Source organism: Nasonia vitripennis, chromosome 5 (assembly GCF_009193385.2).
Source record: "Nasonia vitripennis strain AsymCx chromosome 5, Nvit_psr_1.1, whole genome shotgun sequence".
Taxonomy (NCBI): Eukaryota; Metazoa; Arthropoda; class Insecta; order Hymenoptera; family Pteromalidae; genus Nasonia; species Nasonia vitripennis.
Window position 1 is genome coordinate 1,168,212 of NC_045761.1, and position 14,441 is coordinate 1,182,652.

The 14,441-nt window shown below is 48.8% G+C and overlaps 1 protein-coding gene across 2 annotated transcripts; it reads left to right on the plus strand.

The window, feature by feature from the left end:
• Positions 1 to 433: 433 nt before the first annotated feature.
• Lsd2 (lipid storage droplet 2) lies at positions 434 to 14,418 on the plus strand. 2 transcript variants are annotated; one of them, XM_031931617.2, is made up of 13 exons: positions 434 to 925; positions 2,548 to 2,972; positions 3,201 to 3,386; positions 3,567 to 3,759; positions 4,055 to 4,260; positions 4,328 to 5,145; positions 6,336 to 6,343; positions 7,707 to 7,805; positions 8,714 to 9,060; positions 9,390 to 9,628; positions 12,886 to 13,234; positions 13,314 to 13,563; positions 13,659 to 14,418. In XM_031931617.2, the coding sequence occupies exons 2-13, from the start codon at positions 2,841 to 2,843 to the stop codon at positions 13,943 to 13,945; spliced, it is 3,114 nt and encodes a 1,037-aa protein (XP_031787477.1). In that variant the 5' UTR covers positions 434 to 925; positions 2,548 to 2,840; the 3' UTR covers positions 13,946 to 14,418. The 2 variants fall into 2 exon arrangements, with proteins under 2 accessions (XP_031787477.1, NP_001153452.1); NM_001159980.1 differs by lacking the exons at positions 434 to 925; positions 2,548 to 2,972; positions 3,201 to 3,386; ... (5 more) ...; positions 8,714 to 9,060; positions 9,390 to 9,628 and adding an exon at positions 11,597 to 11,699 and having other exon boundaries at positions 12,870 to 13,234.
• The last annotated feature ends 23 nt before the right edge of the window (positions 14,419 to 14,441 follow it).

Genomic DNA, 14,441 nt, shown 5'->3' on the forward strand with positions numbered 1-14,441 from the left:
TCGCGAAGACTCGTCATAAAACGGCAGATTACTTCTAAGCGGTGCATCGGAAGTCGCTTACATTCTGACCAATATATTAAATTATCTTCTCTCGCGCGGAGAAATCAACAAGTTGCCAGCCCTATAGCGTTCTTATCCTTCGCCGAGCGAAACTTGTTGATTTTTGGCAACTCGCCAGACCGATCGAACTTTGAACCGCCGAGAAAAGGTACTTTAGACCAGAGACCGATTTTTCCAGTCCATTTGAGATTCGACGCACGTACGGCGCGGACGTAGCATATTTTTAGACGTGCGTCATTGGCTAAAAACGGACCGTTTTATCAGTGCTAACCGTTGAAAAAATTGCGTGCACAGATAGCCGCAGGGATGCATCGCCAAGCTTCGTTACAACAGCCCCTTCGAGTCCTCGCGAGCGACAGTCCTTCAAGTAACGCAGGACGGCTGCTGCTGCGTTCCTCGAATCGCAGCGTTATCTCGACTTGCAAGACACGTTCAGTGCGCGCGGAAAGCCGCAGGCGTGGAGGGAGAAAATTAATACTCTTTTGCCAAAGTGCGATTTTCTACTCTCGCAGATGGGGAGAAGGAGAGAGCGAGAAAGAAGGCGACGCAATCGAAGTGTCATAGGTCAAGCAGATGAGATACTCTGGCGGCGCAGCCGACGGTCGCGAAGCGCAGTCGACAACGTGTTTTTCAGCGAAACGCAAACGAAGGAGAAGAAGAGAGAGAGAGAGAGAGAGAGAGAGAGAGAGAGAGAGAGAGAGAGAGAGAAAGAGAGAAAGAGAGTGAGAAGAGAGGGATCGAGCGTGATTACCCCCGGCGACATTGCGTAATTGCAAAGGGCGTTGCGCCTTTTCAGCCTGCGATCACGTACTCGGCTGCTCTTGGCTCTGCGCCTTTACTCTACTAGCGCCTGCTTCAAAAAAAGGTAAATTTATTCGTACCTTCGTTAATCTATATCGTATACTATACGCGACGTTGTGATTTGATCTCTGAAATAAACGTCGTCGTAATTTCATTTCGAGCAAAGGAGATTTTATTAAATAAGTAATTCTTTGTTCGCGAGAGTAACATCCATAACTTTGGCGATAACGAAAACGGCAACGAAATAATCAATCAGTGCTGCGCGTATTTTTTCTCTCGGCTACTCCATAAATCAATCGTTTGTCTCAGTACGATCGATAGTTACGAAACCGTTTCTTTTTTTCAAACTTACATATCGTTATGGAATCATTCCTGTCATCAAAACTAGTCTATCATCTAATTAGCGTCTTTATGCGATCTGTCTACTCCCTCAGACCGAAGCTTATCAATTTCCTCTAATAATTATCTGCTCGTTGTTTTGTTTGTTTGTTTTTTTTTCGAGCTTAATTAGAATGTATCAGCATGTCGCAGCTACTTATTATCTATTTAAAACCCAATTCGCAAACGATGGCCGCTTATGGCGCGTTTAAATTCCACGAAATTGAGATACATTGCAGTGTAATAAGTCTCGGTGAATTGACCGAGCAGTATCTTATCGCTTAGATAATGCATCGGAGAACTTTGCACCTAAGCGGAGATGTCTATGCGATTAGGCAATATCAGCAATGACTTCATCGTGTTTTCTCGGATCATCGTGTTTTGAGGGGTGATGCATAGGAAGAAAACTATATCGAAGCGAATCAGAAAAAAAAAAACATGAAATGTATACTCGCATGTGTAAGTAGTTAGCCTCGACATTAACCACCATTCGGCGAGCAAAATCCTGCAGCGTGACATATAACCTTTCTTATCGTCGCGGACTCCCCGACACGCAAAAAGACGTGCACACTTGCTCTTCCCCTCTCCGTGCTCCACTCGTCGACTTGCCTTTCTATATACATCGCGGGTGGACAGATAACTTTACACGACACGTGCTGTCGCGCAGCGGCGACTCCTCTCTTCTCGTGCCCGCATTTCCTTTCTTTTTTCTTCGCCGCCGGGTAGATGAAAAGAAGGAGCTGACGTAAAAAGTCGGCGTAAGTAAACCGCGATATGTCTCGTGAATTTCGCGCGACAGTATATACCAGTGGTGATAGTAAAATTAATAATGTCACATACAGTCTAGTTTCTTATATAAAGTGATTTCTGTTCGTTTATTCACTTTGATGGGCATTGACGCAAGGGGAATGCGCATAAGTTGTGATATTATTAATTATAATTACACTGTCTGGATTGAATACTGAGTTCTGCGCGGCGCTTATAAAGAAACGTTGCCAAACGTTTGTTCTCCAGTGATCTGACTGGTCCCCGTCCGCACCGCTTCGCGTATAGAGTCAACAATCTTTTGATGAAGTTCAAGTGTTGAGGTATGTATGCGATGGTTCGCACACGTCAAACTAAAGCTGCATGCCACGTGAGTAGTGAATATTAAATTTTTTAAATTTTCAATTCGGACTCGTTCGCGCCCATGTCTCTCATCGTCAGTCGGCCGAGCGCGAGGCCGCAGGCAGTATAAACGGCACATAGGAAAAAGAAGCGCGCGTGTGTGTGTGTGTGTATACAGACGAGCGGCTCTGCTTGTTTCAGTGCATCGTGCGCAACGAGACGACATACAACAACGGCGCTGGCGGAGGAAGCGGAGGCGGAGGAGGCGCTGCCCGAGTGGAAGGAGACGGAGTAAGTCGACGGCGGATCGGCCCGAAACGCATCCGCAGTTTCGTTTTTGCGAGCCGGAGAAGACGCGCTCGCGCGCGTGCGCAACACCACTCACACACACACACACACACACGCACACACGCACGCATCAAAGGCCGACAGTCGAGACGCACCGCACCTCCGCGTGCGCGACCCACGCACCCGCACCCTCACGCAGAGAAGACATGGCTCGCCCTCCGATCATCAAGAGGCGGCACACGACGGACCTGCACCTCGAGTCCGTCTCCAGGATCTCCAGCTTCCCGATCGTCGAGAGCAGCATCTACATCGCCGGCAATGTTTACGAGAGAATCAAGGTGCGTTATAATCATGCACGGACGATTAGATAGGCTCGCGAGTTTTTTCGTCTGGAACGGATATTCGTGCGCGGGCACTCGTTTATCTGAAATCATTTGACGCTGTCGCCAAATATACAGCGCTCATAGGACGCAGAGAAGAACTGCATTGATATATAGAATCGAAAACGCGGTTAACGGCGAAACGACGATCGCATTCTCAACTCGCTACGCGTATTGCATCAACAGCGCTCGAACTCTTTGATGGGCTGGGGCCTCGACACGGCCGAACACTCACTGGCGATGGCCACAGCCACGGCGATTCCGGCTATGGTCGCCCTGAACCTGCCGATCATGACCCTCGACTACCTGCTCTGCAAAGGCATCGACATCGTCGAGCAACGCGTCCCGGCGGTGCATCTTCCTCCACAAGCGGTGAGTGAACAATCGATTCAATAATAACCGGTGTGCTCTATCTAATCAGTTGTTGTTGCGTCTTTTTAATCGGCAATCGCGGCTAAAATAATAATACGCGACAACTCGCTCGCATCTCTGCGTCGCTCCGCAGCTATATCAGAGACGAAGGAGAGGAAAAGAGTTGAATAATTTTTTCAGATGTACTGGAGTACACGAGAATACGTAAACAATAAATTTGTGAAACCCGTCCTGATAAGGGCGGACAGCGTCAAATTAATCGGCAGCCAGGCGGCGAACGCGGCGGTCGAGAGGCTGGCCGGAGCCATCAACGTCGCCGACCAATACGTCGATCGATATCTGCCCGCGGATCCAGCCGACAAAGTCGCCGAAAGTAAGAAAGACTTACTTAATTATATTATTGTAATCCGAAAAAGTGGGCCGGCAGCTCTCGCTCTTCAATCGGTCGAGCGGAATTTTCCACTCATCTCACTCCGGCATCAGTGACGACGACGACGAGCGCGTCTTTCTTTCTCTCTATCCGGCGATTTTCGCTGCAGTGTGCTATAGAACGCGTAATCGATCGATCGAACCGAGCGCTCTTGAAGCGCGTAAAAATAGCTCGGCGAAAGAGAAAAGAACTGCGCTCTCGCGTCTCGGGCGTGTAAACAATGATCGTGTTATCTTAGTCTGCACAGTCGATTCGCCGAGCAAAAGCGAGGATAAGGCGAGCAACGGGAGCGGCAACAAGGCGGTGCAGCGCACGATCGAGCACGGCGCCAGATTTTCGCGAAAGCTCCAGCGGAGGCTGACCCGGCGCACCCTGGCCGAGGCGCGCGCCCTCAAGGAGCAGGGCACCGAGTGCATCCACGTGCTGCTCTACGTCGTCGAGCTGGTAACACTCGTTGAGCCATTGAGCATTGCTCCGTTGCACCGGAAGAGCTGTACCGAACTTGTTTCAGCTGGCGACAGACCCGAAGCTGGCCCTGCAGAAGGCCAAGGAGCTGTGGGCCTCGCTGAGCCTGCCGGAGCCGGAGAACCAGGCCCGGCCGACGAACCTCGAGCAGCTGCTGGTCCTGTTCACCCGCGAGACGGCCCGGCGCATCGTCCACCTGGTGAACGGCACGGCGAGCCTGGCGGGCCGGACGCCCCGGCGCCTGGCTCGCGCCCTCCTGAGGATCTCCCACCAGCTGCTCGCCATCTCCGAGCAGGCCCTCAAGGTTACCAATGAGTCGCTTTACCGCCTCCTCACCGACCTCCTCGTCCTGGCCACGAGCTTGCTCGGCTACTACCACGAGCAGCAGCCGCGGCCCGAGAGTAGCCCCCGCAAGCTGCACTTTCAGACCAACGGCGCTGGGCCGCTCTGCAAGGCTCCGGGCTGCGCCGCCGCCACCGGGGCCAGCGGCAACGGCTCCTCTGGCAACTGCCTCTCGCTCATTGCCAAGATCAACATCGTGCCGCTGGCCAGGCTCTCATCGTTGTCGCCGTCCTCGTCCCCCTTCATCGAGGAGTTGCAGGCCGAGGACGAGGACGACGGCAAGGACGAGATCGACGGTAAGGCCCCGAGGACGGAGCTCGGTCGGCGCAGCGGCCTCAAAAACCCGCTCGTTATCCTTGCTAACGCTGCTACGAAAAACCAGGAGACGCGCGCTTCCATTAGGAACCATATCGCCTACGGCAACGCTCGCGAGTCGAGGAACGGTAACAAGCGCGCCGCCAGCAAAGTGCCCTTTTCCACCAGATTCAATCCCGCGCTGCCCGTTATCAGGCAGAAGCACTAGCTTGTCGAAGAACTTTGTACAACGATCGATTGAACGCGCATTAGTTGGCATGGCAAAATTGTTTATCAAGTTATTCAGAACGACTACTTCACATGCGAACGATCTGACTTAGTTATTTCAATTGTTTCAATTTTTGTACGCGTTTTACTTTCACAACATTGTACACAGGCACGACACACGTACGCCTGATGCTTGAGTCTGTTTGCTTAATAAACAATTTTAATGCGATTCACTTGTCTTATCATTTCCACAAACTTGTTTTTCAAGTTAAAAACGCGCACCTTCGATCGCAACAAGAGCAGATCTCTCACGGATGCATTTCTTGTGTCTTGCAGATGCTAGTGCCGATTACAGGAAAGCGCGAAGCTACCAGTTCACAAGTGAATGCTATGCGCGTAGCTATCTACAGGCTTAATTCTTCTACGAATGAATTTCTGGTGCGTTGATTTTCTCCTCTCTCTCTCTCTCTCTCTCTTATCCAAGTTCAAAAGACATCTTGTACTTTGAACTCGTTGCCTAACGATCAAATCCAACCAAACGCAATCGAGAATCGATTCAGCTGCGAATTCGAGAATCATCGTTGCGCAACGCTCGCCTTCCAACCAACTAACGATGTGTGTTCAATTTTTAGGAACAACTAGCCGCATATCTAGCCGGTCGCCCGAAATCCAAGAAAAGCCCTCAAGGACAGGTTCGCCAGGTGAACCACAACAATCACACGCCACGCGCGCCTAATCCGCCGAACTCGCCGCCTGTAAACGGAATCGACTAATGGCACACGCAACGGATTCGCGCCCGGTAAGAGAAACTACCTGTTCCGACCGGGCGAGATCAATTTGGCTCTCTCTCTCTCTCTGTTCATGCGAAACATCGATGGATCGCGACGCTCATTGTTTCACGAATGATCTGCGAGACTTAGCTCATAAGATATATTTTTCATATACAATATGCATTTAACGAGCGCCGATTTTGAGGGAAAAATCTCAGTTTGCCGTAGCGAGAGAGAGAGAGAGAGAGAGAGAGGCGAATGAGCACGCACAAATAAGATAAACTCAAATTCTCCTCCGTTGCGGTATATATAATCTCGGCGCTCATTATAAAACAATCGATCAGTGGCTGCGCTTCACATATTAAAATTGACTTTGATTAAGGTATCAACCGATAAGATTAATAATTTTCTTCATTGCAGTAATATAAGTAAATTACATCACCTGACACATATGATTATATATACATTATTATTCTCTACCTTACCCTCTAAGATGTATAAATAACAATTATATGACATATACTTCTGAACGCATTTTGCGCTGTTAAAAGCTGTTGAAATAAAATATTCAAAGCTTGACGGCCGTCTATAATTTATTTCTTCCATCCTAGCCGTAATCGAACTCACGCGACATTGGGGGATATACAATGTAATATTTAGGACGGACGAGCTGCTTTTGCAACCCCTGCAGCTTGACATCTGGACCTCGAGAAGACAAGAGGCGATCACGCGAGCAGCGCTATATTATCTCTCCAAAAACTCTTGCGTAACACGCACCCGGATGCCATTGGCCTCGAGTAGTCTAGACCGCCGATAGACGTAGCTCTCTCGATTCCGAGAAACGTTCGCCCAGACGCCTAGAGCCGCGCGGAGCTATTAGAGCGCCGGTTCAGGAGTTTATCGGCGCTGCAGCTCGGCGCTATCGCTCTCGGCTGATTCAGCCGCGAGATTCGCTATTTTTCCAGACGAGCGCCGCCGATCAGATACAGTGTATATTTAGACGTAATGTAATGTGACCACGTGCGTGTCTCCGATGCGTGCGCGGTCAAAGTCCTCTCGGCTGATGTGTGATACGTGATCTATGACACGACGCGCGGAGACTCGCCCCCGACACGCTTGGCGCGCGTGGGTGCATCGTGACCGGCGCGCGGTTCTGGAGTGAAAAATCGGCGAAAAATCGACATCTTTTTTCCTTCTCTGCGTGTCTGCGCTCTATATTGGGGCTGTATGCTGTCGCTACAAATTGATGTGGTAATCGGATCGTTATTTATGCAGTCGCGGCGCAGATTTCGATAAGCGTTCGTTGTTTATTGGCCTCTTCGAATTGGATTTTTGAAAAAGTGCTATCGTTGCACACACACACACTCGCAGCTCCGGCAATTTTTACATTAACGGGTGAGTAGATAAGTGGCGGGTACGCCCATACGAGATATTCCATGACGATTGTTTATGATTCTCTATAGCGCGGAGAAAGGAAAAGGACTCAACGTCTCCATTATAAAGACACATATCGTGTGACCAAACCGGAAAGCCGGCCGCGAGAGACCGACAGCTGATGCAGCGCTCTCGCTTGGGTACCGGCGTCAAAAAAAGCTCTCGGAGCACGACAACGACGACTCGATGGTAAGTGTATACGTACGGAGCGCTCGCAGTTCGCACAGCAGAGCGCGCTGCGACTTTCTCTGTGCGCCGGCCTCGCACCGCTCGTATAAGTGTTTACGAAGCCCGATCGCTTAGTGTGTATCGCGACGCGTACGTCGTCGCTATCCGCATAGAGAAGGAGAGAGTGAGGGAGAAAGTGGGAGAGAGAGAGAGAGAGCGAGAGAGAGAGAGAGAGAGAGAAGAAGAGCCGGCGACGACGCGACGCTGTCGGCGAACGAGCGTTCTTTTGTGAGTACACTGTCTATCTCGTTGCCGACTGATTTTCGGTGAGATCTCCTGCGAATTTAGTTTTCGACCGATCGCGTTATTTTTTATTTCGCGAATGACTCCGGTTTCTCTCTGCTTCGCGAGAGATGCTCGTGATAACCGAAGTAACGAGCTATATTTAGCCGTCCGCTTCGGCAACGAGGACACAATGTAGATACGGCTTGAATACAAAGTAGTGCAATCAGCAGTGCTCGTGCGATGATAACTCTCGTTGATAGACCTTTGGTTGACAAATTTTTGAGTGCAGAAATTTAACAGCAGCGCGTTTAAAATTTGCGGAAAACGTCGGTCACGCGATGTAAACATTAGCCTCGTTTCGATCGCCCGCTGCTTATCGTCGCTATTGAAGCCATCGCTCGACTGTTATCTGTTTATACTTTGTATTTTTATACAGCTTTTGGAAGATTACAATATTGGCGAACTGCAAGCCGTGCGAGAGCGATATAGACAATTTTTGCATCTCCAGATCGAAGCGTCTAGACTCGAGTTTCTATCGGGAATCGCGGAAGTGCGCGTACGTAGGTTTTCGCTCTCGATGATTAACGTTCGCTCGTTAACAGTCCTCGGCTGGCTTTCACTCGTGTCGTTGACTTTCGAGTATAATTGTCGAGTTGGTGCAGTAGCAGATGTTCAGACGCTCGGCGAGTAATTACAGCCTTAGCCGTAGAGAGGAAGTCGGTTTGTTTACCCTGTGTCAAAAGGTTGCGGAGCTCTAGAGGACAAAGGCACACCTGATCGCGGCTATTAGTTTCGTATACATACTATACAGCTACATAATTACGCGCGCGGCTTATCGAGCGATATCGCGCAATTAAGGCAGTATCGATCGGCATCCTGATATCGACCACTCATTGCAAATTTGTTCGCAGTTCAACGTCCAATCGAGCGTCCGAAGAAGCCCCATACTGAGATGTCGCTCGCACCTGCCGTCCAGCAGATGCCCCAGCTCGAGGTGTTCAACCGGGTGCTCGAGCTGCCGGTGATAGAGCTGGCCCTGAACAAGTCCGCCTCGACGTACACGCGCTTGAAGAGCTCGCACTATCTGCTCTACTGGGCCCTCACCACCGCCGAGTCGTCGCTCAACACGGCCACCAGCAAAGCAGCCCCCTACGCGAAGAAACTCGAGTCGCCCATCAGCTTCGTCGACCACACGCTCTGCCGCGGCCTCGACGAGATCGAGAAGAAGGTGCCCATCGTCAAGGAGAAACCGGAATTGGTAAAAAGACGTCTGCCTTTTATAGCTCGCGCGCGCGCGCGCGCGCGGATTCCTCTCTGAATTATGTCGAGCGGAATTCTGTTCGTCAAGCTTGAGTCATGATTACCTTGGCAAAATGCAGCGCAAACATTCGGGGCATTCGTCAAAGGATGACTAGCGAAAAATCGACACTCCGCTCGAATGCGCGAAATTCGACAATTCTAAAACTCCATTCCTCGTTACGCACGCCGATCGCGTATACGAGCGCGTCGGTCAACAACTTTTTGCCGGACTCGCGAGTCCCGAGAGGGAAAGCTCACTCGCTCAGCCAGTTGTCTTTGTCGCTGCAGATTTTGGAGAACGCTTACATGCTGGTTCTGGGCACCATAGAGCCGGCCGTCTCGAAGATCTCCTACGCGAACAACCTCATGGCCAGCCAGGCGGCAAGCATCAAGGCCACCAGCTGGAACAAGCTCAACCAGATCCTGAGCACGCGCTACGGCACCGTCGCCGTCAACAGCCTCGACAACACCGCCATCATCGTCGAGACGCTGATCGACAAGTACTTTCCGCCCATAGGCGAGGAGAAGTTTCCGGGTGAGCCGCGGACGTATTATATCAGAATTCTAATATTTGATCTTTCGTACTGACCTTCAATCGTTCCATCCCCCCAGAATCCGTCTCGCTGGAGGAGGACAAGCTGCTCCACACCCTGCAAACCGTCGGCCGGCTGTCGAACAAAGCCACTCGCCGGGTCTTCGCCCACGTGGTGCACCAGCTGCGCACCCTCAGCAAGGACAATCTCAAGACCTACCTGAGCAGTCTGGTGGAGTTTCTTCAGCTGGCGCGTTACGTCGAAGCCGTCAACAATCGCGTCCACGACCTATCTTCTGCCAGCACCGCCAGGGCGTCGACATCGGCGAAGGCGAACTAGACCACCGAGGAGAATCAGACAGCAGCGGCACTATTACCTCCCGGGCTCTCGTCGCCGGCCGCCTGCCTCCTCGTCCCTCTACTTCGTCCTGCTGGTCTACGTCCTCGACATCGGCTTCATCCTCTACGTCGTGCTTCACTTTGCTCTGATACTGCTCGCCGCCGATCAGAGGAGGGGCGGCCTGGCCAGCTTCAAAATCGGATACTCGCAGCATCAGCATCATCGGCAGCAGCAGCGAGTCCAGGCGCGAATCGCGAGTTTCGCCGATCAGTACGCGATCGACAATCAAAAAAGAGACTTCTGATGGTATTTTTAATTTACGCTCGGTATTTTTGCTGTTATTTTGTGTTTTTCTTTTTCAATTTCATTAACGATTATACCCTCAGCCTTTTGGAATTACGTTCTGTTAATGCGTAATGTACGATAAGACTTGGATTGATAGCACCAATTTTGTACAATGAATAAGAATCAGTATAGCGAAGAAATTCATAACTGTAATGAAGATAGATTTTTTTACTAAAACTGTAATAAAATAATGATTGTATACTCATATCCTTGCAATATTTATTCATCCTACAAAATAAACCTATCAAAAATTCTTTTTTCTAATCGCGGGTTCAAAGAGTATTGTTATAAATAGACAATCGAGCCAATATAGAGTGCAAAGTCCACAAAATGATTAAAAGTATCAACGAGCAATAAATTCAAAGATCAGTCGCAATCGTCGCACATAAACCGATGACAGTATTATGCGACATAGGTACTGCTAATCGTAATAGTCCACATCATTGTTTTCCGAGCGTTCAGTTCCCGCGATTTTTGAACTATCATCGCATGACAACTACATTCAAAAATAGCCTATATAATAACGAATCGGCGCGAAGGATTGCGCGAGATTTCTGTGACGCGCGCCGCGCATAGTCACCGCAGTACGGCTCTCTTCCGATGAGTAACAAGTTCCAATTCAATGACCCCCACGTCATGTGACGTTTATTATACCACCGGCAACTCAGTAGCGTCTGCTGCGACTAAGCGCATTCATTATAAATAACAGTGCACAGCCCACTGTGATATAAATCTATAGGTAACTTCTGAAGAATGTAGAGGATATATAGGTCTTGACGGACTCGGTGTCCCGTTACTACTCTATACATTTACAAGTGTAGTTTTTCAAGTAAAAACTTAGTTTATAAAAGCTACCATATTTCGAGCAACGATTTCTCCCCAATACAAATATGATTTGATTTGTATGAAATGTAATTTTTTAAAAACGCCACCCCGCGTGTACCGACAATTTAAATACCCGCCGCGAAATCCAAAAGCCAGTCCAGTATAGGTATTATCTAAAAGTAAAACGAGTTCCATCGTTATTATCAAACGTTTTTACAAAACATTAAAAGCAGCATGCCATTATTACATTAAACCAAACCTATTATTTTGTTAACATCACTACTCGCAGTCCTGACATCTTCGACGGCTCAATTTTTCGGGTTAAAATAATAATTTATCCACGCTCGATTTCACGGGGATCACCGTCGCCTGGTTACGGCACTGCGAGTGCAAGAGTGAGGGAAGTCGGCGGCCGGAGCTACATTACATACACACAGCGAGCGGCCGGGTCTCGGGCAGTCGCACAATCAACGCTACCGAGTGAGTTTCGTTTTGCACACCTTAGACGTCGAGCAACAGACAGTTGAAGCACTTTCCGTATATATCGGCACAAAACGTAAGCATCGCACACTCTGACACTATAAAAAATATGTAGTAAAGTACAGCCTAATCAGCGCCGGCATTCCGCGACCAAGTGCTCGCTGGCATTAGGATAAGATAAACTTCCGATTCAAAGTCCAATGTAAGCATCGTACGAGAAAGATAGATTATACGGGCGTATACGTTCGTGCGTTTCCCGGCATCTTGCTGGCGATCGACTTTTTTGCAGCTTAGAAAAACGTCGTGCGACGTCGCGCTTCGAGATTCAAGTCCTTATCGCTGTGCAGATGTACATACACAGGGGATCTTTATGGGCGTGATTTGTTTGAGATTTTTATTGCCTGCGTTATTCAATGCGCATAACCTAAAAATGGGGTTTCGCAAATATAAACGATGTGCGATTTTTTATGACAATCCTTCGAGAATAATCTTCAAAGAATGCTCAACTTTCACGATGACTGTCGCTTAGACTCTAAGTCTAGAAAACGCGGGTGAAAGTTTCTTGCAAATGTAACTCGTCATTCTCGTAGATGGATTCAATAATATTTTTCCTCTTTACTGGCAAAAAATCTACGTTTTCTTGCACAATCGCGGATAATCGCTTTTCTAAATAGTATGATATTACATAGTACGCACATGATCATGTAGCGCGTGACGAAAGACAAAAATGCAGTTTTATGAAATATCGACTCTTCAGAGCTCGTTCGATTTAAATTTAAACTCTATCTGCGCAATAGGTTGAAAAAGCTCATTGGGTTTTTTTCCGCATCTCCTTCTTCGAGAATCGAGAATAACATTGCATCATCTCAAATACACAAAAAGTATATAGCCTTGTTTTTCACTCGCTGTCAATTTCGTCGATCATTCACTTTGCAAAGTAATTTTATCATGAAGCTTGCATTGAAAAATCCCGAGTGATCAATTTGGTGTTATAACATTATCTGCAGCTATAAGCGGAACCGTGTATACGTGACGGAGTGACTCACGACCATTAAGGCTTGATTGATGTGGATATACGCGTGGAAAACTATTCAGACTCTATCCAAAATAATAACGCGGTTTCCTAGATTCTTTCATCGCTGCACATTCGCGCTCCCACGAACTCGAATAATCACACGACGGAAGCAATTACCGACTAACTCAAAGCCTCTTCCCTATATATCTCTCTCTCTCTCTCTCTCTTCAGACTTGAGACTTCGTAGATCGTCAACAATGTCGGCGGAACAGCAAGCCAAGAGTCCTACCCAGGAGAGCGCAGGAATGCCCCATCTCGAGGTACTGGACCGCGTGATGAACATCCCCGTGGTCCAGTCGGCGATCGAGAAGACCGGCACGACCTACAGCCACATCAAGGACTCGCATCACCTGATCAGCTGGGCCCTGAATTACGCCGAGGCAGGTCTGCATTACGCGACAGCGACCGCGACTCCGATCGCCGCACCCATCGCCAAGAAGTTCGAGGGACACATCAACACTGTGGACCAGAAGCTCTGCCAGGGGCTCGACATCGTCGAGCAGAAGGTGCCCATGGTCAAACAGCCACCGCAGCAGGTAATTACGAATTTTCGATATTTTTCCTATGCTTGGAAGCTCTTTGGTGTATAAACAATTGGATCGACTCCATCAACAGATTTACGACGCCGCCAAGAACGTGATGAACAGTAAACTGCAGCCAACCATCGAGAAATTACACACGGCAAAGGAGTCGGCCACGACTCAAGCAACAGCTTTGAAGGACATCAGCGTGAATAAGGCCAACGAGATTCTCAGCACCCAGTACGGAGCTATGGCCGTCCAGGGCGTAGACAACACCAGCGTCCTCATCAATCGGCTTCTCGATCACTATTTTCCACCCGTCGAGGGCGAGGAAGAAGTGCCTGGTAATTGCTTTTCTTTTCTTGCTCTGACCTTGAAAGCATAAAGCGGTACTCTTAAACCGTCGCGTGGTATAATTGACAAAAAATTGAATTTCCAGCACCAGTATCCGCCGACGAGAACAAAGTCCTCCACGCCGTCCAGACGATCGGCCAGCTGTCGAGCAAAACCGCCAACAGGGTGTACCACTCCGTGGCCGCCCAGCTGAAGACGGTGAAGAAAGAGGATGTGGCGAATTACATGTCGAGCGTCGTCTCCATTCTCCATCTGACCAACTTTTTGAACCTGGGACAGAAGGAGGGCAGCAACAGCAGTTCCGCTGCGAGCACGCCCACCTCGGAGAAGCAGGACGAGAAGAAGGACGAGAGCAAACCAAAGGCTGAATAAAGCGAATGTGTCTGTGCAAAAGATAGTCGCTGATATATCTACGTTATTCCATATCAAAATTTTATCTGTTTATATATTGGATGGTAGAATGGCCGGGACGAGAGGGAGAGCCGCGTCGAAAAATTGCCGTATAACCGACACACACACACACACACGCACACACACGCACACACACGGCTGTGCGCTTATATATTGTAGATCGCGGTCTTGTGTACACACTGCTGTTTTGATATATAAATATTCATTGAGAGAGTATGTTACGTCTCGTATCACACTGAAATCGCGGGCTATTAGATTGTGTTGTGTTCATTAATCGCGTGTGTGTATACTCTGAATCGTATACCTATACGTATGTAGAGGAGAAAATCGTATTAACGTAAACACATTATAATAGCTTTTTACGAAACTTTTTATATGTATATTTCCGTTGAAGAGTGCGGTATATTAATTATAAAAGAGTATTTTTAAATGTATGTTCTTGTTTCTTTTCTTGCCC

What these genes read in the sequence shown, in the direction of transcription:
- Lsd2 (XM_031931617.2), top strand. Translation starts at nt 2,841, where the DNA reads ATGGCTCGCCCTCCGATCATCAAGAGGCGGCACACGACGGACCTGCAC. An exon ending in TGCATCTTCCTCCACAAGCG is followed by an intron (nt 3,387 to 3,566) that starts GTGAGTGAACAA and finishes TAATTTTTTCAG; the next exon opens with ATGTACTGGAGTACACGAGA. An exon ending in AGCCGACAAAGTCGCCGAAA is followed by an intron (nt 3,760 to 4,054) that starts GTAAGAAAGACT and finishes GTGTTATCTTAG; the next exon opens with TCTGCACAGTCGATTCGCCG.